This window comes from Motacilla alba, chromosome 1A, assembly GCF_015832195.1.
Source record: "Motacilla alba alba isolate MOTALB_02 chromosome 1A, Motacilla_alba_V1.0_pri, whole genome shotgun sequence".
Taxonomy (NCBI): domain Eukaryota; kingdom Metazoa; phylum Chordata; class Aves; order Passeriformes; family Motacillidae; genus Motacilla; species Motacilla alba.
In genome coordinates, this window is record NC_052031.1 from 31,750,790 (window position 1) to 31,777,033 (window position 26,244).

General features: G+C 36.7%; 1 protein-coding gene across 2 annotated transcripts in view; it reads right to left on the minus strand.

Moving 5' to 3' along the window:
- The window catches only part of TAFA2 (TAFA chemokine like family member 2), a 182,351-nt gene that overhangs the window by 37,989 nt on the left and 118,118 nt on the right, over positions 1-26,244 (minus strand). For both annotated transcript variants that reach the window (XR_005258891.1, XM_038153302.1), the window contains exon 2: positions 12,213-12,319. Coding sequence is in view for 1 of the 2 variants with exons in the window: in XM_038153302.1 (XP_038009230.1) it covers positions 12,213-12,318 (106 nt within the window). In the remaining variant the exon portion in view is untranslated. The remainder of the gene's footprint in view (positions 1-12,212; positions 12,320-26,244) is intronic.

Genomic DNA, 26,244 nt, shown 5'->3' on the forward strand with positions numbered 1-26,244 from the left:
ACAATGACTCTATTAGGATAAGGCATAATTTGGCATTTTCCTACATTTTTAGTGTGGGTCATAATGCTGCTTAATGTAGACTGTTGTATTCCTAGCACCCAGCAGAAAAGCAAATTAGTTTATAATCACTCCTACAGATCTGTTCTAAAGATAGACTTTTAGGAGAGCTTTTCTGGCAGGCAAAAATAGTCTGATTAGTGGGACCTTTTTTTTTTTTTTTCCATACACCATTTTTTAGCATGACAGTTTTAAATGGGTGCTCTTGACAGCATTTATTGCATATCTAGGTTAAAAATGTTCATTAAGCTAATTCATATTTGAAAATAAAAACAAAAATTACATCAGAAAAATACATTTCCTTCAGCAAAATCATTATTTTTAAAAATACTTGCAGTAATTATTGTCAATAGCGTCCTATTGTCTAAACAGAGCAGCACTGGTTATTTCACAAAGATGAAGAAATAATGAGGGTAAAATATTGCCTGTGATGAAATAAATCACATGTATGCAAAAGTAAGAGTATGATTTTCATAGGCCATTCAGAGTATTTTAATTTAGTTTTGCTCTCACTTTCAGAAAAAATAGAAAGCATTTAAGTTCTAAAGGCCTTTAACACAAACAAAAATTGTTTATATTCTATCAGAGCCAAAATATGTTTCTGCTTTGCTGTTTCCAATAATAGCTGACTTATTCTGAACATTTTTTGATACTTCTACAACTAAGAAACAGCTGTTCTAGAGAATGGCATTTTTATAGTCAACAATATGCAGTGATCCTTTTAGTTTGCCTTTTTGATATTTTTTTGAAAGAAAATTTAAAATTACATCAGTTTAAAAATTATTTCTTTTTCTCTTTTACTTGGAGAAAAGTACTAAAAAATTTACTATATTGCACACTTGTCAAAGAGAATATACAAACCCCCCTACCCTGCCCAGTGGCTGTGCTCTTTTCTTCAGTCATGTTCCTCTTTACAAGCTGTTTTTCAGAGCAAACCCAGGAAAATCTAACCACAAAATAAAATCTAGTGATGTTGTGACAGAAGAAGGATGGAAAATGTGTGTTCTGTCCTTAAATCTGTTTGAAAAAAAATGCATCTTGCAATTTGCAGGGCAAAAACTGAAAAGTCATGAAAGTCATGAGCTAAGACCACTGAGCCCTGTGTAATGGGTTCATCCTATTTCCCCACTTTTTATGTTTGTATCAGATCTCATCTTCTTCCCTAACATTAGGCAGAGGGCCTGAGTGCACTTCATTCCTGCAATCCCCCAGGAGACACTCCCAGGATGGCGATCATCTAAACTATACTATGAACAGGAGTGGCCTAAGGAGGATTAATTAAATGGTTAATTCTTTTCTCAGATGCTTCCAGGGCACAACCTCTGCAGGATGCCCTTTGTCTTCTGCAACACACCTTTCTAACATACAATGTTTTGTTACAATAAAGGAGAAAATATGCATCATTTACTTTTCATAACTGAGATTTTCTGGATTTTCACAGGTTTTTAAAACATAAACACAGACAGAGGAAACAGTATTTCAACTCTCCTAAGACTATTTTAAACCAAAACTAGTAGGAAAAAAAAATATATTTAAACAGCTTTCATATGCACAGTGTGCAGCAGTGTAACAAGATGGCACAAAATTTCTCTTCCTCCTTCCTTATTTAAACTTTTATCTTCTCTCAGATATAGTCATTTTTGCTCTTAATATCTCTGGCAGATGTTCTGGGGTGAATGAGGCAATTAAGAATCTTAAATTCCCATTTCTTCCAGATGCTTCTTCTCTCAATATTCACTCACTGGATATATATTTACTTTCCACTCTGCGGTGTGTAGCAGTTAGCACACCTTCTGGGTTCCTTTTCACAAAATTTCCACAGTTAATCCAACACATGCCAATGCATCTTAGATGAAAGTTTAGCACTAGTAATATTTTTTCTATCAGTAGCATATTTACATAATAGAACAAAATTGAACAAAGTTTTAAATACATTGTTTACTTAAGAAATATCTTCCTTGTGTTTTTCACAGGTAGAATACTTTCTGCTATCTGTCTGATTTTTAAAACTTAGGTTTTTCCTCAGTCTTTCAGCTCACTGAAGGAATCTAATGAGGGTTTTGGTCTTTCTATGATCAGTTCTATTCACTGAGATAGAACTACAGGGTGAAGTGGTTCATGCTTGTTCCCCACTCATCAGACACATACATAGCCTTAGGCTCAAAACCTGGATCCAGAACAATTCTGACCTTCTCAGTAATTCAGACAGCTCTCCTCTCACACAGCGCCAGATAGACTCAGCTGAAGCAAGTCTAATGACTTGCACCTAAAAATACAATGGCACAATGCACCCAAGATTTGTGTTGGTCTTAACACAATACTTTTATTGTGTATATCCTTTCTGCAGCTCTACATTCACCCAAAATAACACACACATTCAGGTTTATACTTTAGTCATTCAAGGGCAATTGATATTGAAGCCAGAAGTATTTTGCAAAAAGGAATTCTAAGACTACTGCATTTACTTGAGAACAATTTGAGTACAAGAGTTATACAAATCTAGGGGGAAAAAAGAACAAGACAGACTTGGCAGCTCCTGCCTCAGCCTCCTCATCATTACAGACAGAATTCTTGCTCAGCCTGGTAAAAGAGAGCTGCACAAGGAAGACTGCCCTTTTATGATTTTCCTGCTTTCTGTCATCTGAACCCCCAAGCCAGCCTCCATCCCTCAGTAAGCATGTCATGGTTTTGCTTCCATCTAAGTAGAGAAGTGGGTTTTTCTTGGCCACAGTTAAATGGTACTTTCACACTCCCAAAGGGATGGTCAGAATTTCACTACTATTTCTTTGCAAATTTAACAGTTCTTCCAGACTTTCTCTGCATGCACACAAATATCTTAAGGGCTGCTGTCAAGAGGATGGGGCCAGACTGTTCCGTGGTGCCCAGTGACAAGACAAGAGACAACAAACAGAAACTGAAACAGGAAATTCAGTGAGAGACTGAAATGTTTCAGTTAATGGCTCTAAACATTGTTATAAAGGAATTTTTTTGCACCAGGGGTCTACATATGATCAAAGTGGCCCAACAGATCCAGAGTCTGTTGCAGGAGACAGTGGCAAACTTGTCTCCCCCAGGAGAGTCATCTGGGGGTTCCCACTTCACCTGAACATGTATTAATCCACTAAACTCTGTTTTAGAGGACCCAAGAAAACCAAAGAGGATTAATGAGAAATCATCAGGTAACATGGAATGGTGACATTTTCTATTTAATCTGTCCCTCTGTCACTATTTTTCTCTCCAACCCCTCTCACCCTCCCACCTTTTTCTATTTCCTTCTATCTCTCTGTCTCTACCTCATATTTACTGTTAAATAAAATCCATAGTATTGACTTCAATGTATGATCTCATTTGCACCTTAAATCAGGCAGAAGCATCTCTCTAAAAGTTTTAATTGAATCAGATCATAGCAGGGTAACAGACCCTTGGCTGTGCAGAGGAATTGTGGAGCCTCCTTCTCTGGAGGTATTCAAGACCTGCCTGAACATGATCCTGTGCAACCTGTTCCAGGTGAACCTAGATGATCTCCAGAGGTCCCTTCCCACATCAACAATTCTCTGATTCTGTGTATTTTTGCTCAACAAGGAGAAATTTAACAATAATAAAATCCAGGTTTAAGAGCTAAAACTTTTTTTTAAACGACAGAATGACATTGGCAGAATGACACACAGATACTAATAAATCTGTCACAGACCAGATTACACTGGTTTCGGAACTGCAAAAGGAGACTCTACTTGAAAATTAGAAATAAAATAAGACCTTTACAATTTTATTCAGACATTATGAGCCTGATACTGGAGAAGAGCTTTTAGGAAGATGAAGAAACAACATCCAAACTGAGTCCTCCTGCTAAGAGAATTTCCAAAAGTTCCAGAAGCTGTCCAACAGTTTGTAAATTATTTCATATAGGAATTCAGGGAAGAATTCACACTTACACTTAAAGCTCAAGTTTTCACTTTTTGAAAGGAATGAGCTCTGAAGGCTGTTTCAGAGAATCTAGATGAAATGTCTAAAACTAGATGTTGTGGAGAATTCCCTGAGTTTTCAGTTAGTTTTGAAAATCACCACTGTTTTGTGAAATTCCCATAAATAAATTATAAGCACTTAAAAAAACATGTAAGCTATTTCAGCAGTGATGACCTTGCATTTTCCTCTTTCCTCCAAGTCTCTCATACCTCTTACTCACATATGCGTACATATATATATATTGCCTTCTAAAATGATTACAAATGTTACAAATTTGCATTGAGTCTTTTATGGCTGGACTCACAACCTCAAAGGCCTTTTCCCACCTAAAAAATTCTATCTTTCTATGATTCTAACTCTATTGCAGAGGAAGACTGCCCCAGTGAGCCTTAAAACAGTAAATTCCCTCAGCCCCGCCAGTGAACACAACTCAATTTTTTGTTCAGAAAGAAACTTTATAAACCACAAACCAAAACAAGGAAAATATTTTTATACGGATACTTCCCAGAACAACTGACTGCTTCTGAATGTTTCTTTGGCACCTGTATGACTGAAGAACAGCTGTTCTAAAATATGACATTGTACAAGCAATTACTAACACTGTTGTTGAGTAAATTCAGTGAAGAGTGTCAAGAGAGAAGGGCACAGTCTTCATACATCGGCAGCAGAAAATTAATACAGATGAAAATCAGATTAACATATGCCCTGAATGTTATAGAAATAATCTCTACATGGGATGTGCTTTTTCAGGCACAAACCAAACAATTTGAGTATGGGAAGTCCTTTGAGTTGGATTATGGGTATGCAGTAGGCACCAGCACACATTTGGGACAGTCATTGTTGATTGTATGGAATGTATATTGGAAAGTCTAAGGGACAATGCAGAAAACTTAATACTGGCATTACAACATAGATGTCCTCCACACAGGAAAGCAGATGTTGACTTTAAAGATAGAATTGCTTCCAATTCTGCCATTACAGTAATTTTACAGATGTGGTTTGTGGTGTAAGGGACACTAAAGATCATCTAGTTCCACACACATACTGTTAAAGATCAGACTGTAATTATAGCATGATATTGACTCATTATATCTGATTTATAAAAATTATATGATCTTAAAATGTTAAATTTCAAGAAAATATAATGCAAAGGAATATAATGTAATCTAATCAGATTTTCTTTTCAATTATATTCTTGTTGGATAGTCCCAGATGTATTTCTTCAAGGAAAAAAGACAGGAAAAAATTTAATTGTCATACTAGTGGAGAAAAATCTGCTTGATTTCTCTACCACAAAAAGCTGATTTCAGGGTTTTGGATATAAACTTGTCATGACCATCCAATACATCTTAAGATAATCCAACCATTGGCTCCAAAGCCATCAGAAGATCCAAACACTGCCTTTTCTACATTTCATGTCCAATTCCAAGGCTGGAAACTTCAACCATAAGTACATGCAGAGCTTTCCTGCACATAAGATCCACATTCTCAGAGTAACTCAGTAGACTTTTGTTACCAGAATTAAGTATTTATATAGAGACAGAAAATGACATTTCTTTAAAAGATTTACTTGAGCAAACTCATATTTAAAATTTTGTAACAATTGTCCTGTTCACACCTCCTATATTACATATCTGTATTGGAAGGACGCTCTTAAAAGACAGCGTAGCCAGTACGCTCAATGAGTAAAATTGTTTTCAGAAAGAGTGGGCACAGGCAACTGCAGCAATTCCATGGTTTGCTGTGCCACAGCATCCTGCTCCATGATGTATGATAGGTGTCTCCAGGTCACTAAACAGTCCTTCTCTTTCTTCCTGATCACAGCTGCATCTAACATCTTTATTTAAGACATTCTCTATCACATGATATACATTAAGTCAAATGAAAAATTCAGAATATAACTGCAAGCCCAGAAAATAGTATTTTAAATATGGAAAGGCTAACAAAAATATACATTACTATGTGCTACATTAATTGAGCACTTAAAAAGTTAACATAAAAATAAAAATTTTGACAAACAGATCCAAGAGACTACACAGCGTAACAATTTATTTCATACTATTTTTATGATTTTAGTAAAAACTGTGGCATGCAAATGTAATCACTCTGTTTTCCTAAGTATAAGAATAAAGAAATCTAGCAGAATGTGTTACTCGGTACACATAACAACTCTTCTGGAGGAATTTGAGACCAAGAATATAAAACTGGAAAAGTGGGTCTGATTCCAGTATTAGGGAAATGCCAACATTTACTCATGATAGGAACAATTAACAGAAGAATAAGCCTATTATCAGTGTTTTTTTCAGTCCTAAGACCTTACAATATTTTCCTAACAAAGAAGTATAGGAAAGTTTAATCTTCTGAAACAGAAACTGGCTAAAGAAACATTTGATCTGTAGGACAGTTATCTAAAGGAAGACAGTATTACTATAAATGAAAATATAAAAGTTTGGAATTTGAAACTATAAAATCAACTATATAACTTTTACAAGAATATAACGTTTTTTGCAATCATCTTCTTTACTCCACAATATAAAAATCTGAATGTATTTAAGAAAATTACCCTGGGTACTTACTTGTGGCATGTTAATAAAAATTTGGCATAGGGATTACAAGACTAGGCCCAAAAAAAACCCTGTCCTTTTCTTTTTCTCAGAAAAACCTCAAGAAGCCATACTACTTGCCAAATATAAATAGAAATATTTTTAAGTGATCAGTATAAGGGAAAATGCATGATGCATCATTGCAATGCTGGAACTTGTCCCTCCACGGCTGCTTCAAGGACAGACAAAATTCACAGCCAAGGTGATGGTGGGAATGGGGTAAAAATGAAGGCAGACATTTGCTGTGATGGACTTGGCAGCATGGGGAAGAAATAGGCACAACTCTGCTATTGCAATGATTTCTGCACCCATGTCCTAGTGAAACATCAGAACTACTAGCACCTTAGCAATAAGAGATTCTTTTTCCCTTTAGATCCTGGCAGAAGGCCAAGGAATGTTATCTCCTGAATTCTAACAGATATGGTATTAACATTTTAGATTGCAGTGACAGATACTGATACAAAAGTTTTTGACTGTTCTATTTTATCTTCGAGGAAATGGCAATTTTTGGATAAGGTTCTGATCCTAATGACGGAAACTTTCAAATCAGGCTCAAGCTAGATAAGAACATCTAATATCTTTCTTCCCTATGCCTGCTAACATAACTATCATCTTCCTTTGTTTCTATATTTAAACATTAATTACCCTTAGAATTAGGTTAGTGAAAGCTGCACACAAAGAACTCTCATTTCAAAAAACTTATCTCTGGGCCAAACTTCTACAAGAGATAAGATGGTCTATGTTTGAGACAGCAAATATGACAAAAGAGTTTTTGAATGAAGTAGGACTGACAGAAAAATAATACATGAGTGAGTGTGTCCATCTAATATTTTGACAGGCCCTATCCACCAGTTTCCAGCCTCACCTGGCAGCTCCTAAGGCATCCACACACATTCCTCTTCATGCCTGCAACTTCCCTCATTTAAATATTGGACATTTTATTTTCTAATTCCAGTAAAGAACCTGGGAATATGCAGAACAACTCTTCTGTCCTTTGACAGGTCCACACAACCAGAAAGTGAATTTATCAGCAGGGTCAGATCCCTCAACAAATGTTACAGTACAGGTACTTCAAAAGAGTGCGAACTGAGGAAAAAACAGTACTGCATCTGCTTACCCCTTATATTAGAGCCCCCAGAGTAGAACTGGGAGACCTGAATTTGGTGCCCTCTGTAGCTCAAACCACATATCTTATGTCCCCAAAGAATGGCATCACCTCCAATAGGGTTCACAGAGCCCACTCGAAGGAAAACAAGAGGGAGCATGCAGCTCTCTAGTGGTTACTTAGGTGGAAGAAGAAATGTCTTATATCTGGCTTCTGTACTCTGCACTGAGGCTGCTTTCTGTTTTTAAATTGAATACAAATGCCCTCTATTTCTATGTTATGAATGCTGTCTTCTACACAGTGGAAAATCCTCAACAGAAAGGACAAATGTAAACCCATACTAAACCACTATAACCTCATGATGAAAGTATTTCTACAGAAAGTTTGAATACTTCAGAGGTTTCCTATGTAAACATTAGGCTTATTCTCTAGTCTTACCTAGACAGAGTCTCAAAACATTAGCAATGTAGTTTCTTGGTTCTCATAGTCATACCCATTCCCAAACTGCAGGCACGAGTGGCACAAGCTACATCACAACACCGGAGCCAGCAGTGTTCCTGCCTCAGCAAGGCAGCTGAGAAAGGCAGACCCACCCAAGAAGGGTGACCCAACCACCAGCTTTAGGGTCTCCTTCATTCAGCTGGATTTTGGAACAGCTCCTCCTCTGCAAGGAGAAACCAAAATTCATTATCTCCTTGTGAATAGAAAGACATTCCCTCAGACAACTAGGAGCAGCAATTCTGCATCTTGTATGATAGTTTAGTTTGTCTATATAATAAGCATCAGATGAATAAGTTCAGCTTCTGAGTGACTTTTTTAAAATGAAAATAAATTATCATAACTTTTCATGATAAGTCAAAAAATACTTAATTACTTATCTAGAGTGTTTTCCGGTTCTGTAACAAATTCCTTCTGGCACGTAAGCATTCATCATTATCCATATTTTTAAGTTACTTATTATTTTTTTCCAGGAATTAAAACTAATGTTAAACTTATTGTTTTGCATTTTGAGAAATATTAAACTATACTTAGATTCAAATGTGCTCTTCATTTAATTAGAATATTTTATTGCATTATCAATTTAAAAAACCCTTAGCGATCAAAAAGTTCACAGATTTACGAATTTTGAAAGAGTTTTTAATTTTAGGGTAAAAATTTTATGCCACAGTAGTCTCTTCTCTAGAAAGGAGTGCTCATAAGTGGGTATCAGTACATTTTTTTTCTCAAAAGGACCAGTTTATCACTCGACACCTTAAACACAGGCTGTGATACAATGGTCATCAAATCAATTCATGCTCCCTATGATAGAAATAGCAAAAAGGCTATTTCTGCTGAACTGATGCCGGCCTGCCGTATCTGCCAGCAAACACTGTATGTTTGTACAGGTTTGTTTGTTTTCCAAGGGCTAGCAACATGTAGGAGGATCAGGATTAGTCTTTATCAGTTTTTCGACTCATACACTTGACAACATCCTTTTGGAGATTGATATGCCTCTGTCCTCACATGTAGCTACTGCAGCACAAATGCTTCTGGTACTGCAAGCTGATTCTCAGGTGCATGTGCTTGGGTAAGGCACCGTCACCATGGTATCAGGTTCCACAGCAAAATGAAAAAAAAAGCAAAGTTACTGGGTTTTTTTTACAGAAGACAGGATAAATGGAATACAAGCATGTGCACAGCCAGGAATCACGCTGAAGAACTTGTAATCCTGTGTGCAGTAAAAAAAAGGAGAGCAAGATTTGTGTTGTTTTAAACACTGTTTAACATTTTTAGCTCTTGGACTTTCTGTCCAGAATGATGAAACTCCAACCATCAGTCAAGATAATGGGAGCAGAAGCGTCTTCAAACCAGACTTCTCAAGAGAAAGAGGGGTGGATTTGGCACCCACACACATCACACTGAAAAGATGTAATCTGAAATCCCAGCTTGTAACCCTGTTGCTCAATTGGTCCTCAGAGCCTTGTTTCCCATGCCCTGCCTTGGCCTCTATTTTTCTTGCAGCTGACTTGGGAGTTTTCATTTGAGCCATATCCCAGAAATAAGTACAACAAGCCTACTCATAACCTGTCAGAGTCATCTGTTTATATTCCTCCTGAAGTCTGCCTGGAGAGCAGAATGCTCATTAAACAATTTTTCACACACTGATGATCCTTTTCTTCTTGTACTTTTTCTTTTCTTTAACAATAGCTTTCTGAAAAAGAGATGGGTTTGAAAGTTAGTGCAACTAGTGAATAATATAAGTCAATAGGAAAATAAAGATTTTTTTTAAATGCAGATTATTGATTTTTGGAATTGTAGGGGCTCCTTCAAAGTCATTAAGGTTTTGTCATGTCAATATGTTAGTAAGGACTTCTATAAATGAAGATTAATGATGCTAGGGATAATTAGTGCTGAAAAAACTCACATGTTTCTCAGTATTTGGAAACTCCATGCAAAGGTGAACAGCATCAAGTTCTCCTTCAATGTACCTCAGCTCCATTTTTGCCATGAGAGCAGGTGGAAGATTTTCTACGACACAATGGGAATTCAAACTCCCAGTACCTTTGGAAATCAATGGTAATTGAGCTGCATAACTCTGAGTTTTGCTTTTTTTAAAAATCCCCAATATAGTGAGTGCAGCTGATTTACTCAATCCACAAGCCAAAATATTTCTGAATATTTTTTCTTTCCAAAAGAAATCGAACAGGTAAAGTATCTGCTTTTCCAAATTAAATACTCAAGTCATGCTTCTTGTTATTATTTTTTCCTGCAAAACTTCATATATTTTGTTAAAGGCATGAAAAAATACAAATTAAAGAAAAAGGAGCTTTTTGATAGCTTGCAGGAATATAAAGACCCTACAGCTAATAATCTCATTTTTAAGACGGGGGCATGCATTTTTTTATCTAAAAAAATTAAATTAAATATTCCTTCAGTTATTTATGCTCTAAGGCTGAGGTTTAAACAACAAACACTCTTCAGAAAATCAATGTATAGCTCTGCTGGGATTCCCCTCACACAGCTAAGCTACAATTGGTGGTGGATGTTTTTTTTCTCAATTATGAAGCACTAAATCCCAAAATAGTCCTTCTGGTTATAATTTGTTTCTATGAAATACATGGTGATAGGTTTTAGTCATCAGTTTTCCAAAAAGTACAGCAAGCATATTTTGTCAAAGTCTGAATTCCACAGAAGCAAACACAGCTTGGCCAGCCCTTGTGCATGGAATCAAAATGGTCTGGACATCAGTTTTTTGGATGGTTAAAGAGTAAAAATCAAAGCAAAAGAACTCTGAATGCAAGCTAGGATATCTTGGCTCTTTTCCAATAGACAACTAAACTGGGAAGCCACGGCAGAAATCTGTGTTCTGGTTTGGAGGGAGAACAAGGCTGAGAAAAGGGGATCAGCACACTTCTTCTCTGGCATGACAGCCGCCTCGTGGCCTGCTGGACCACATCAGATTCTGTTTTGTCTGCAGTCAAATTGCAACTTGTATAAGACTTTGCATAAGTGTCTCTGCATCCTGAAGTCCTTAATCAGAGGGTCATTTTAAAGAACGGTATCTTCACACAACAGAAAAATATCTAGCAGCTTGATATATAAAAATACCTACTCATAAAATCCTATCATCAGACTGAACATTGTAAAATGTACATGGAACCAGAGAAATGAACTAACTGGGGTTTTTTTTTGGAATCCTTCCTCTGGGTTTAACTCCTTAGCTTGTGGTAATGTTCATGGCCCACCCTTGCTTTATCCAGGTTGTTAGAGTTTATTCTGATCTTGTATAAGCAGATAAACAGCCAACAGACACTATATGATGATGAGAAATGAAGTTCAAAATCCTGTTATACTGGAGATCACATTTGAAGTCCTATTAGCCTATAAGAAGGCATTTGTTTGTGCATCTGGACAGCTTGTTCCTTGTGTTAGGGTTAACAGAAACACACATGCAAAAGAAAGACCTTTTTACAATATTAAATAATCCGTCACAGCTTGTGCTAGTATGTATACGTATATATTAAGGGCTGGAATGACCAAGAGGAAACAAATCTCACATTGTCACAAAAAGCTCCTGCTCGGGTGTTAGGAGTAAAGCATAGAAATCAGATTATACTGCAAAGTGGCAGTCTTTTTTTGATGATGAAACAATCTCATTCAATACACATTATCCATGAAGTTAATCTTGGTAGAAAAGTGCACACAGAAGCATCATATAAGCTACTAAAAATTGTTTCTTTCTAGGGTTCATTCCAGGAATTAACTTGCACCATATATATCTGCTGATAACTATTTTTATGCGACAAAATGTACTCCCTTTTTAAAATTTTATTTCATTAGCCGTTTTTAGCATTTAGTGAAATGCTAATTTACTGATTAGTAAACCAGTATCAAGAGACAAAAATATGCATGAGGAGAAAAGGTTGCATAGACCAGACCCTTCTGAATTTGTTGATGGAGGCCACAGACACAACAGTATGATAGAACAGAACAGAATTTCTTACCTTTATGATGATTTGCCCCAGATGCTAATTTCCCCCACAGTGTTACAACAAATATTATTATTAGCAGTTTTCCTTTTGTTGCTTTCTGTAAGTATCTCTTATTCATCCTGAAAACAAAAATACACAAAATTAAATATTTATCTTAAGATTTCTTAAAAAATACTTCTTTTTTTTATAATTTAAGGAGAATTGACTAAGTTTTTTATAAGTGTCCAGCTCACAATCTCAAAAGTCTTAAATTCTGCTGAGCTCTAAATGAGGTACAAAGTAGTAACATAACCTCCCACCCTGGTCTGACAGGGTACTGTACTCCTCCACCCTAGTCAGTACTACACCATCATCAAGGGCACAAATAGTGTTCATAACCACAGCAGACTCCAAAGCTGGCAAGAAGGATGAACCTGTGCATCTCTGAGCAGGTTTTGATAAACTGAGCAGTTCCACTACTGTGTCTGCAGCCAGTCATGGTCGTGCAATTGTCTCAGATCATACAGTGGTGTTTTTAACTTTTGGGATTGCAGCTCTTTTTGGATTGTGCTCATGAGTCCTAAGGCAACAACAGATCTGAACAGACCTTCAGTTCATGTCTCAATCCTCCTGCAGAGAAATCCTTTAGGAAGACTTGAGGAGTTTGGAAACATGAAGTAGAGCAGGGCAGATTCACTACCCTCTCCCTCACTACCTCTGGGTAATGAAAAGATCTGATTTACTGCACCAAGGGAAATTGCACAGAGCTCCTGTCATCTTCTCAGTGATGTTTTCACTGTGACAGCAAGCCACCAGAGTGGTTCAAGAACAAGATAGCACATGACTTATTTCCCAGTAACCTCCTCCAAAGACAAAGTACCCCTCCACCTGCCAAAAAGACAAGTTCAGGCATGTAGGCTCTAGTGCTTAAGGATTGCTGTTGTGCAGAGAGTGGCAAGAGGTACAGTAATGAGTCCTTCTCTCACTTCTTCCCTGATGAAGAACCCTAGGGAGCTGGCTATGAAACAGCTCTACAAAATGGTCATGTTTCTGCTGATAGGTCAAGAGAACAATGATAACTATTTCAAACCATTTACACTAGAAAAGCTGAAATTTTGATCACTTGAACAAAATTGTTACTGTATTGTAATGCCTGGAACTAGATTGTTTTTTATGAGCAGACGAAAATGCATTACTTCATTATGGTTGCCCATTTGTCTCCTATTGTGTTCATAAGAAACCCAAAGGAATTCAAGTGCATGTCTTCTCCTCTGCTTGTGTACAGTGCTATCTTGGGAAACCACAACTCCGAAATGCAGACGGCTCTAATACAGATTTAACCAGTAATATGTTGAAAGTCCTAAATAATTTTCCACTTCTTCAAAACAATTCCTCTCTTTTCAGCGTATTTGTTTCCAATATAACAACACAGGCTGAAAAGGCAACACACACCTCACAACTCCACTTATGACTTCCAGACTTGAAACCAGACCACTTCCCCCAGAACTGCTAATCTTGCTCTCCAGGAGATTGATGAACAGGCTGTGTGTAGGAAAACAAGACTGAAACTAACAACCCACTGAAGAGTGCACCATGCCCTTTTAAACATGAATTCATAGCAAACAGCACTCAGCATTCTTTTACAGAAGTCACACATTTATTATGTGTTTCCCAGAGGTTTAGATATCACGTTTATCAAGCAAAAGGAGAGAGGAGTAAGCAAGTGCTGTAGCCAGGATGGTGCATGTGCCCCTGAAAGCCAGACTGATTAATAATCACAGCAGAGATCCCAGTGTGCTGTGAACCACTCTAAGGTCTGCCTTCTTGCACTGATTCCAGTGCCTTTGGAGTGCAAACTGCATATTCATCATCAGCTCCAGGTTTATGAAGCACTCAAAGCTAAAGGGAAATACATTATTTGTCACTGTAAATAAGAACCAAAAAAATGAGACTAGAATGCACATTCAGCATATGTTCTTTCACAGCTATCTCTGTGAAAAGAATATGAATTAACTCTTTCACTCTGGATTCTCATACTGCACCTGTTATACTGCTGGTGCCAAGTCATCTCTCATTAAAATCAAATCTTTCTTCCTCACCTACATAACATTGCTCAAAACCCAGTGGGACTTGCACCATTAAAGCAAGGTTGAATCTAATACAGTTTCTTCCTGTATTCTGCTGATGCCAGATTCCCTCACTGTGCTGTGAGACTGGCAGCAAATGCACATCAGAAAATGCAAATGCCTCAGGAAAAACAGTAGTGGCAAGGGAAAGGAAGAAAACCAACCTCTCTGCCTGAGAACAGCAGCCCTCAGGATGCATGGCAGAGTGAAGATGCAAACCCCTGCACACAGCTGAGCACACCAAAAAGGAGTAAGCTAGCACTGAGACTGTTTTCTGCAAAGTCAGGGAAGGATTTCAGCTTTGACACAGAAAATCTGGGCTCATTGCCATTGCTAGGTTTCCCAATCATGAGAAAAACTATTCACCACTTTCTGCACCACAAGCCTATCACATTTTTCTGCACTACTTATTAGTGGTATTCACCTTTATAAGGACAAAAATCTGAACTGCGTCTAATAATAGTCTCATAATAAACATAATTAACAGAAAAATCAGCGCAAGGAACAGAGGCCACCAGAAGAACTACAGAAAAAGCCCTGATGAGTTAAAACATTCATAACATACAGCTGTTCAAATAGAAAAAGCTGGAAGATGATGTTAACCTTCAAAGTAATTACACTATACAACCTTAGACCCAGACCTGTGATTGTGTGCACTGTCACTCCCAGTGGTCAGTCCAAGGACAGACAAGAGGCTGCATAAGCACAAACAAGATGTGAAGTTCTCTGCTAGGACAAGTCCTGCTACACACAAGGACCACATTGTAGCAACACAGCCCTAGAAACAAAAAGTGAAGGGCTTGTAGTCCAAGAAGCTGAGGTTGGGATGGATGCACATTGTTGACAAAGTGAGTCAGGAGCCAGAAAAGAAGGAGAGGACAGAGAGGCCATGAGAGAGGCCAGTATCTTACTGCATGCATTATCACCTGGACTCAGAAAGCCTGATGCTGGTTATTTTGTTATAGATTTGCAAAACAGCCCATGGTAGGGCACTGAGAAGACACTGGGACTAGGTAGCATTTGACCTCAGCTCTGAAATAACCATTAGCCTTGCAACCCTGATCTATGTTGGGTAAGCGCATCCAGGAAATAAAATTGACTCCATTTCAGTACTGTTATTACACTAACATAACTGGCTGTGATAAGTAGGACAAATAAACTCTGAAATGATGTCTGCTTTTACTAGAGGTGATGCAGAGCTCCAAAGACAAACTATCGATGTTAACCGGAATAGTCTCTTTTTGAGACATTTATTCTTTTATTTACTTTCTTTTCATCAGAACCTCTCCCTCACTGTGATCCATCCAGCCTCCAATAACGCCACATAAGCCAAAGCTGATCAAAACAGAGAATAGCCATGCTATAGGAAACACCTACATGTGAAAATCAATTTTACACATGAGCTTTTTGTGTAACAAAGAATTTCCTTCAGTTTCTAACCTAACATATTGGAAATAAATCCAAGGAATTCTCTGCATTTTCACACAAAAGAGGACATGAAAGTCTGCCATGTTTGAGTTCATTTTTCAATGTGCTTTGAAGCAAGAAAAAAGAAAGATAGCTCCTTTTGTGGTTAAGGAACGCATTCAAAATATAACAAAAAAATGTGACCCATATAATTCAAACAGGCAGTGGCTGAGTATGAGATGGCTCTGTTGTGCCCAGCTCTTCACTGACACCATAACACAAGGATTCATTCATAGGATTTGTTACTTTTGCTCCCTAATATTTCTTTTGCCTGAAGCACACTCCACGAGAGCAACACTAGTCTGGTATCATGAACTCAAGAATAGACTGTTTTAGTGATTAGTGACAAAAAACTGCAGGACTTTTTTTTTTTTCCTCAGGGAGAAACCATATCTGATGCTGCAGAGGAGTTTCACAAGCTGCCACGTCAGCAGAAATCCCTCCCCCTGCCCTCTGTGGCTCAACAACAGCAAACTGTGACCACACTCCAGTGTTGCACAGGCTCTCTCCTTGTCACTGCTCCACCTCGCTGTCAGCCCACTTTCAACAACAGATGGGGTCCCACCATTCAGCTGTACTGAAAATGCAATGCACAGATGTGTATTTTCAATGTAGCATCCATAAGCTTTTGTGTTTCTACTTTCTTCCTTCTTTGTTTCTGGACTTGAGATCAGCCACCTTGCCAACAGTTCAGAATTAGAGAATCATAAGGGAATTACCTTATATTGTATGATCAGTGGTAAACTGCCTTGCTTTCTGATTTTAGGTGAAGTTTTTACTCCTCTGTTGTTGAGGAGTAAAAACTGAAAGGAAAAAATAGCTTTTATTATTCCTTTAAAAGCTCATACTCAAATAAAATTTTCATGTTTCCTATGAGTAACAGCATTCTTCTCTGTTTCTCCTTATTTTTCTTTTCTTTACATAAAACAGATTCTCTGAAGTTGTTCAAAATTTATTTGTTCCTGCTTTATATATGTGGGAAGTTTCACTGTCAGTAAGGTCCATTTGCCTTCTGCAAATACACAGACCCTGTGAATTCAAGTGTTCACAAAGAGATGCATAAACCTATTTCTCTACTGAATCCTGACAAAATGCTTAAGAGACAAAAATCTGGTAGAAAATTAGTCCCACAACCTCTTAGTTTTCTTTTTATGACAAATATTTTATTTGCTACTTCAGAAAAAGCCTAAATGAGTTGTAGAAATCACTTGAGACCCCAAGTCTCTTGTACAGAAATAATGCAGCTATTTAAGTTATCTTCTCTACTGTTGAATCGTACATTATTTATTAGTTGTGTTAGTTGCTACATCCCACACAATGCAGGTATCAGCAGTTTTATTCAGCCTTTCCAGTGTAGACTAATTCAGATTTAAGAATGCCCCGATGGTGAATAAGGTCACTTTGTAAAAATAACACCAATGCGACCCCTGTGCATTTGCATATATAAAAATTCCCTCTATGACATTCCTGTCATGTTTGCTCAGGGAACAAGTAATTTGGCACTTTCATTACTTCAGGTACAACGTAGCTTGTGAAAATCAATCTTCCTTCTGCTTCACACAACACAGCCTGTAACAGACACAAAGTGCACTCTGATTCCAAAAGGAAGCTGGGGACAGACACAGACACGTTCTCACAAGCTACTTTCTCTGATCCAGGAGGGCAATGAAAGAAAAGGAAGAGGCATTTAGCCCAGCAATGCACACTAGTATCACACAGGAGATGTGAGAAATCCCTGCATACAAAGCAAAAGGGGTGGGTTTGTTGGGTTTTTTCTAAAAAATGTTGTTTAACAGCACGGATATTTCAATAGCCAGAATAAGTAATCATAGAGAGCTTAGCCCCTCTACTAAGAAACATTCAGAAATAGTTAAAGCACTCTAGGCAGATGGATATACCAGTCTTGTCACTGTTACTTTGTTAAGTGTTGCAGTGGAAGCAGACTAAAGATTTTATGGCTTTAATGCCATAAAGAGGGCTTTTGAAAGGCTATTGTGCTAAAACTTAGGACTCGGAGGCAAATGAAATCTTGACAAAAGTCCTTTAACATATGATTGACATGTATGCTCATATTTTTCTTTTATTTAAATCAATGTAACTTAAGCACATACTTAAATCTGAGCACATGCAGAAATGTATGTACACAACATGAGTTCTTCGAAACAGATCAGCAAGTGAGCTTTTATAAGAGACAGTTTCAGGAAAAGAAAATATCTCAAATATCTGAAAAATAAAAAGTTATGGAATATATGAAAACATGCAATAAACAAAAAAAATTATTCTTTGCATACTTCAATTAGTTTCCCAGCAGAGGGAAACTGTAGACAGATGCACATACAGGTAATTACATTTGCCAACAGTCTCATAGCACTTGGATGAGAAATTTACATATATATTATTGTTTCCAAAATCTGATAAGCATGAATGCTCAAATTGCCAGAGGTATAAAATGCTTTAGGCACATAGCTGCATTCCATCTCCCCGTTAGAAACACTGAGAGATGATGGAAAGAACTTATTTCTTCCAAAAGCTTGTGTATGGTTGTGATAATGGTCTCCCTTCTGAACTGCTATCAATGATAATGTCCCCTGATTCCAGATTAACCCCAGTTCTCTGTACACACAGTTGATAGTAATTTTCATCCTCATTAATTTTCCAATACAACACCTAATTGAAAGCAATAAGGAAAGCTAAGAAATTGTAATCAAGAAATGCATGGCCTTTCTAGCCAGCTTCAACTCAAATACAGATGTATTTAACTGACTAATTTTTTTTCTTGGTTATTTCATGAGAACCAGCAAAAGAATGTTCACCTGACAAATGTTAATGCTGACATGTTACTCAGTATGGAGAAACAAAATTCCATGCATTTTTGGGAGGTTAGGTTCTATACTTCTCCATATTTACAAAAATATAAAACTTAAAGTAATAATCTATCATTAAACCTACACATTCTATTCACTGTCTTTTTAAGTACTAGAATAAACATTATGGAATATTTAAACATCCAAAGTATTAAAATATCTTTAAGCTGCCCAATGATGTCCAGCAGCTTTGTGAAATAATCTCCAACCATGAAATGTTCAGTATTAGAGGGTACTTAGGCTCCAGTTCTCATCATTTTCTCTGATATTATCATGGCACTTTAAACTATTTCTCTCCCAGTTTCTATGCTTAAGGGAGCTTTAAGTTGCAGGAGGTACAAGCTATTCACTTAATCATCAAGGCACCAGTATTTGCTTATATCTTACATGTGATGCTCCTGCAGATGGTTATTTAAATTTTCTTTATTCGTATCTCACTAACCAATCAAAAGCTTAACTGTGAAAAAAAAAAAGATAACTGTGCAATGAGCTTTGAATCAAATGTCTCACTAAGATCTGAATCACTAGGTGTACTGTGATTTCATAAAGGCCATTGCAGTGGCAGAGATAAGCCTCCAAATCTAAGGCAAAGAAAGCATCAAATGTTAGTGAAGAATGGGAACTGAAGTGCCCATATTTAAAAGCAAGGACAAAAATGATCTGGGCAAGTGTAAGCCTATTAGTCTGACCTCTTCAGTTTGCAAGAGCTTTGAAAGCTTTGAAGAAAAAGATAAATTAAAGACAGGGAAGTAAATAGCACATAGGATAAAATGAAGCTGTGTTACCAAAGGTAGCTCATACCAGAATAATTTGACAGCTCTTTTTGATAACTCATTTTCCAGACAAAGAAATGAGGTAGATATAATTTGTCTGGTTTTAGATAAAGCATTTTCTACAGTGTCACTACAGAACTACTACATTAAGCAGAAGATGCTGTGGATTACAAGGATTGAAAGGTGGATTGAATCCAGGTGCAGTACCAGCATGTAGTACTGAAAGGGAATATCAGGGATTAATAGCATTAGTGCTACTAGTTGGGAACTTATCATCTGAAACAACATGTGTAAAACCAATTTGTTTCTTTAAGCTGATCATCAAGGGCAGATCAGTATTAATATGACACAAGATGGCTGTGAAAAAGGCAAATACTATAAATTACTAAATGATATATTTCTAATAAAGACACAGAAGGATAAGAAGGGTAAGTATGAAGTTTCTTAAACTATCATTCAGAATTATCTATACAATTCTGGCCAGTCATCTTTATGAAAGTCAAACTGAACCCACAAAAAATATGGGGACAGTCTTCCAGCCAGAAGAATAAAGTCTCTACCACAGGAGGAGTTTTAAAGAGCTTGGCTTGCAAAGCAAAGGAAAGGCTGAAGGGAAACAGAGAAATCAAAAGGAAATAAACACATTGCAGGCAAGAAAAACATATCCATGAGAAGTGCATCAGATGGTATCTTGCCAGCAGGCAGGATCAGGAGACTTAGCTCAGTGATTCCAGGGTCTTGTCTCTATATCAATACCACGATTCCTTTCTTGTACTCTAGTACAGGAACACAAGAACTAACTTTTTTTCATGTAGAAAACTATAAGAAAGTTCTTTGCAAGTTCATTAGTGAAGCAATTTCTTCCATGTCATTTCATTCTCCTCAGAAAAACTCCTTAAGTAACAGCATTTCACAGTAAAAAAACCTGCGAATCTTCTCACTAATTTCCTGAACCCACATTATGCTCCACTCAAAAACTAACCATACTGATGAATATTTGATTAAGACAAATATTCCTTTTTATTGTTTTACGCATAATTGCCATCTCGGTGTCATAACATTTAGGTGACCCAAAAAGTCACAGTACTATACAGGTGGATTATTCAGTACCAAAACTGCTTTTTTACTAACTTCAGTGAGTGAAAGTCAAACTGTTGAGCATGAGTGAGTATTCCATAATTAAGGCTTCCTCACATTATTTAAAACTCACTCTCTTTTCTATCACTTATGTTTTAAATTTAAAATCTTTGTATTGTCATCCTGTTTTTAACAATGAACATGGAAATGTAAAACAATTTAAATTTAAATGTAAAACAATGTAAAACAAAGCAAGCATAACAATGGTCGAGATATGAAGTCTTGTTTCCCGCAAAAGCAGAAACAAAGAAAATATAGAAAATATGTAGAAAATGTAGAGATGTAGAACCTAAAAAATTATCTACTTTCAAGTGCAAATATTTTTAGTTACAGAAAAAACTATACTATATATATATATTAGAAGTATTTTGAAAGTGTGGATACAGGAATTTAAAAATCTCTGTTGTTATGAGATCTATTTAAAGTGACTACTGTCTTAAACATAATATCTTTCAATCAATCGTGGAGGACTAATTCTGGGATTCTTACATGGATATGAGTATGGATGAAGGCCATCATTATATTACACGATCTTGTCAGACCTGAAATTTTTATGTTCCGGTTCTATTGCATGAATATCCAAGTTTTTTTTGTTTTGTTTTGTTTTTTTTTTCTGAAGAACTCTTCTGGCAAATAACACTATGAGAGACCTCTGCGGATGAACAGGGAAGCAGGACTCAGACGAAGCTCTACCCTGCTATTTTCATGACAATTATATCTGTCAATAGGCATAGTAGCACTTCTGACAAATAATTGCAGGTCTAAGCCTAATCTATGTTTTATACCTGACTCCTACACATTTTGGGCCACACTTGAAAGTAAGGGTTCAAGTGTAAAATAAAATGACAGGCTGCCCAAATCACAGAAAAATATGAAGCTTGCTTGTGCAATGACCAAAAATAGCTCTAACAGCAAACATAACACACTAAGAAGACAGGAGAGCTGTCAACTGGGAGTAAACCTAGTTGAAACACAGCTGGAACATGTTCCTCCACTCTTTTAATGTCAAGTCCTAACCCATGCTCATTTGTCACAGCCACCACAGGCACAACCTTCAGAGAAAAAAAGTGATATCAAAGTTAGACCAGACTTTTCCAAAATATGGATCTGTTACATAATGCAAATCTCTGTTCCTGAGGATATGCATAGAAAAAGACTTTTTTCACTCTGACTGATGTTAAAGGAAGGCATCCAGGCTGCACAAACAACCTTCAGCCACCAGCTGGGAAGTAGAACATGAAGTCCAGCAGGTAATCCAGATACAGTGTCTTGTACTCAGCAGAGGTATGCCTGCATAGAAGAAAATATGAATTTTCTACTCATACAAATGAAAAATGGCTTTTTTTTTCTTTCCACACAGGGCTTTATCAAATATTAGTGGGGTTTTGGCCCTGGCATTTCATCTAATCTGCTTCACAGACTATAATAATTAATGTTATCTTTAGAATCACCTAATATGCCAGACAATTTTGACTCTTGGTCTCTACTTTCTTGTCAATATTCTAAAACAATAAGATATTATTAATACCAGCTCATACTGAAAACAGGAATTTCAGGGTATTCTTGTGATGAGGTGCTAGGAATTAATTCAAGCTAGGTCATTGCTTAATCACAGCTGAGGTATCTAAATGGCACCCAGTTTTCCTTGAAAAATAAAATCTATTTCCCACTCCCTTTTCAAATATCCCCTTTTGAAGGGTAACAGCAGTTATGTAAGAGTCATATGGAGCTTCAACCCTGATTTTCATCCAAGTGAGTCTACCTCAAGAAATAATGCACTCTCTTTGGCATGTACTATGCCTGCCTTGCAATGGCATTTCAATATGGCCAGGAGCTCATTAAGTAATCAGTCATTATGAGCACCTCTTAAAAGTTCTATACCCAGCTTCCTGCTGCATGATATGTAGTTTGAGACTTGTAGGTAATGTACAACAGGTGAATTACTGACAAAACAGATCAATAAATAGTGCTTTGTTCCTCTAGTTCCTTGGACTCTTACAAGGTGCACTTATATCTGCATTTCAATTTGGAGCTGGACTTCAATTTTCAAACAAATTTTCAAATTTTCTCAATTTACTATGGTCAGTATCATATCATGGAATGATTCTGAAATGTTTCACAGCAAATTAATCCATTTTAGATGAAAATTAAGCAAAAAATTAGCCCGAGAGTGCATCTAATGCATTTCTACAGTTTAGGGGTGTTCCCTTCAGGACACAAGGGCTTGTCAAAAAAAACCTCCTCCACTAAATTAATATAATGTGGACATCATGCCCACAGCAACAACAGTTTGGGTCTAAAAAATCAGTTCTGCAGGGATAAGCTGTTTGCTAATGTAGATGCAACCCTATAATCTCATGAGGAAGGAGATAATTATTATAATTATTTTATACTTGTACGAGATGCCCTTTAGGTTGTGATTAATCTGAAAAGCTTTTTCAGATCCTCAGAAAACTGCAATGGCATGTTGAAAGGGATCTGTCACTCAGGAGGCCCTCAGACAAGTTCTGATCTGCATTTTAGGGCCATTATTCCTACTGTGACACCATAGCATAGGGAAAAGACAGCTTGTGTACCAAAGTCAGGGAACAGTTACCTGCAGTACATCCCCCTAATTCAGAGCATAGAATACAGAATAAATTACTTCAAATTACCCAGTGAATTGTTCCCTTTTGTGAAACAGTAAAACCCTTATCTTTTAATGCAATTAACAACAAGAGCCTTTCTGTCTTTTTTTTTTCCACAGGGAGTATTCTACAAGCAGCTCTACTGTTAGAGAAAAGCACAACTCATTGTAAAACTGCCAAACTGGATGCTTTACTGGCTCCGTACCTGCCATTTTCAGCCATCAGAATATTGACAGTTTCTCCCTGAGTCTGGTAGCCAAGCTACCAGGAGTGACACTGCTGAGTATGTTGACACTTTTAGGTAAATAACATACAGAAAATGACATGCTAAAATGGAAAGCCTAAGAAATTACTGACTGGCAGTGGGACAGACACTGGCCAGCAATGACCTGCCCTGCTCACCACCTACATCTTCCAGCCCAGAGGGAAGGCACTGGCTTCATGTTGCCCTGGAAGACAGGACCAGAGTAAAGAACCGAGCCTAAGAACACTTCAGTTGACTTCATCAATAAAATATAAAGGTCATTATTCATAATTAGATCAAAATCCTTTTATTCCAGCCTAGCAAGGTGAAATGTCCTTGAATTAGAAGTTTATAAGAATGAACTAAATTGCAATAAAGATGATTTTTCTTCCTAATACAGACTTGGCTCAGAAAATACTCTGATATTACCATATTTACAGCAGGCTTAAATGTTTCTAACAAATTCTGCATTTGCATTCTTATGCATGCTTAGTGAACAACAAAAAATTATTTACTTTTATTTGCATATTATTATTAAAGAGAGCTCTGTCATTATACTTTCATAACAACTACATTAGCAGCCCCAGTATTAGAGACAAGGATATGCAGAATTTCATGCAACTTGTTCCAAAACAAGAGGTTACAGTCAGTGTTTGTAGTATTCATGATTAAAGAGAGAGTTAGTTTTTTCCTTTTCATTCTTCATTTTATAATAATTAGTTGGAACTGTATAGTAACTCAACCAAGTAATGTCTAATTTGCTGCCAGTAATAATCTAAATTTGGTAACATACAAGAGCAGTACAGTCAACTAGGATTCTTTTAGTGCTGTCTTAGAAAGGCATTTTACGTGAGTCCATTAATAAGAGAGTCTTACTCTCTAAATGTGCAAGACCAGAAAAGGGTCTTTAGGTAAGAAATAGAATTAGCTAGTGCGACGTAGGTATGGCCATAAATGAAAGATGTCAGAAAATTACCAAAACTTCTAAAGATAAATGGTGAGCTAGAAAGATTTAGAATGCTGTTTCAATGAAATGATGACTGAATTTTAATAAGGGAATGTTATATTTTGAAAAAGCACAGTTATAATACTGTTCATACATTACTTACTAAGAAAAATGGTATAATAATATTTCCATATCATTTCAGTCACAAATATAGCTCTTGCAGTGCCATCACCATTAAAGGAAATGATTATGAGTTTGCCAGACTTGCAGGAGACTATATGTACAATACTGAGATCAGCAGTTCATAATATATTCTTTTAATTTTGGAAAATCACCACAGCTTTCAAAATGTAAAGAGAAACAAAATACAATCTATACCAAAGTGTATTTCCTTCTGCATCAGTTAATTTTACTTCATTTTAACAACTATCTGCCTTGCTCTTCCCAAAATCCTTGCCAGTTAAAGGTGAAAGCTCTTACAGCACTGACTCAAGAAAGGACATTCTCTGGTTTTGTGTTGCTCCTTGAATAATTTGCAGTTGCAGCTGCTAAAAATGGGCCTCCATTTCAGCTGCACAGTGAAGGAAACACAGTTTCCTCAGTGTTTCTCTGGAGTCTTTGATATTTAGTGTTTCTCTGAAAGCCCCCAAAGTTCAAAAATTAGACAAGAACTTCAGTTGTAATTATTCTTTGCAGTTTCACAAAAAATGGAATTTCTAAAGGCAATGAAACAAAAGGATCCATTTTCATGTCTTAAAACCTTAAGAACTTGAAAAAGATGAACCTAAATTTCCAGACAATCAGATTTGGCAAGTATTGCTGAATTTTTGGTTTGGAAATAATCAGTAGAGTCACATGCTTTTTATGCTTCTTTTTCCAAATTATCTACAGATGCTGTATGGAAATTTATTCTGGATAGCTATATTAAGTATAATAATTTCACTTATATCACTATTGTTCATGTTTCATTAATATAAGTGCTGAGCCAGGAATATAAACAATTTGCATAAAATAAGTCACAAATTCTGGAAAGGGGAATTTTCCCATCATTTCCTTATGTAAGCTTTGAAATTTCAGAGAAAAATGAAATTGAAATTTCAAGGTCAAGATGTGTTAGCAGTTTAAAAAATGCTACCTAAATGATGAAAATTACTTACCACAGAAATGCATATATTTAATAAAAAGCTACTAAGTTAAGTGGAAGTAAAAGTCTGATTAAACTGATCCTTCTGTTTTTGATTTTTTTTTCTGTGTCTTATAATAGTTAATAGTATGTGCACCTTCCTCTTTTACTGGTATCACAGCAATGCACATTTGGTTTTCACTGGCTAACCCAAATACTGCTAAATCTCCTGGGAATGGCAGGAATGAGGATGAATTCACATCTTAAAAATAAATCTGGAAACGGGCCATGAATGTGTAAAGATATTGTCTTCAGGTATTTCCAGACTTTCTCCTGAATGTCCAGTCTAATATATTTTATTTGATGGTGGCAATTCATGTTTCTTCAACAGAAAAGGGAGGATTAAAATCCAGGTGGAAGAAAGCATCTAGAGGACCCTTCTCTGCACACTGAGAGCAGTGTCCTTTTCCAATCCTATGTTCCCATTGTATTTTACCTAAGATAGCATAGAGCTGATGATCCTAAACTGTATGCTATGACCTCAAAGTCCAGCAGTCATCTCAAACTATTTGTCATCTCATTAACTGCAAGATGTGCAAAGTATTTACATGAGCAAACAATGGAATGAAGTGAGAAAGCAATTCCCCAATATGTATTGTTCCCATAAATATAAACCACTATATATTTCCAGTGCACTGTCAACCAGATTAAGCTCATCAAATACCAATTCTTTGCTCAGCTATAATGAAAATCTTTTA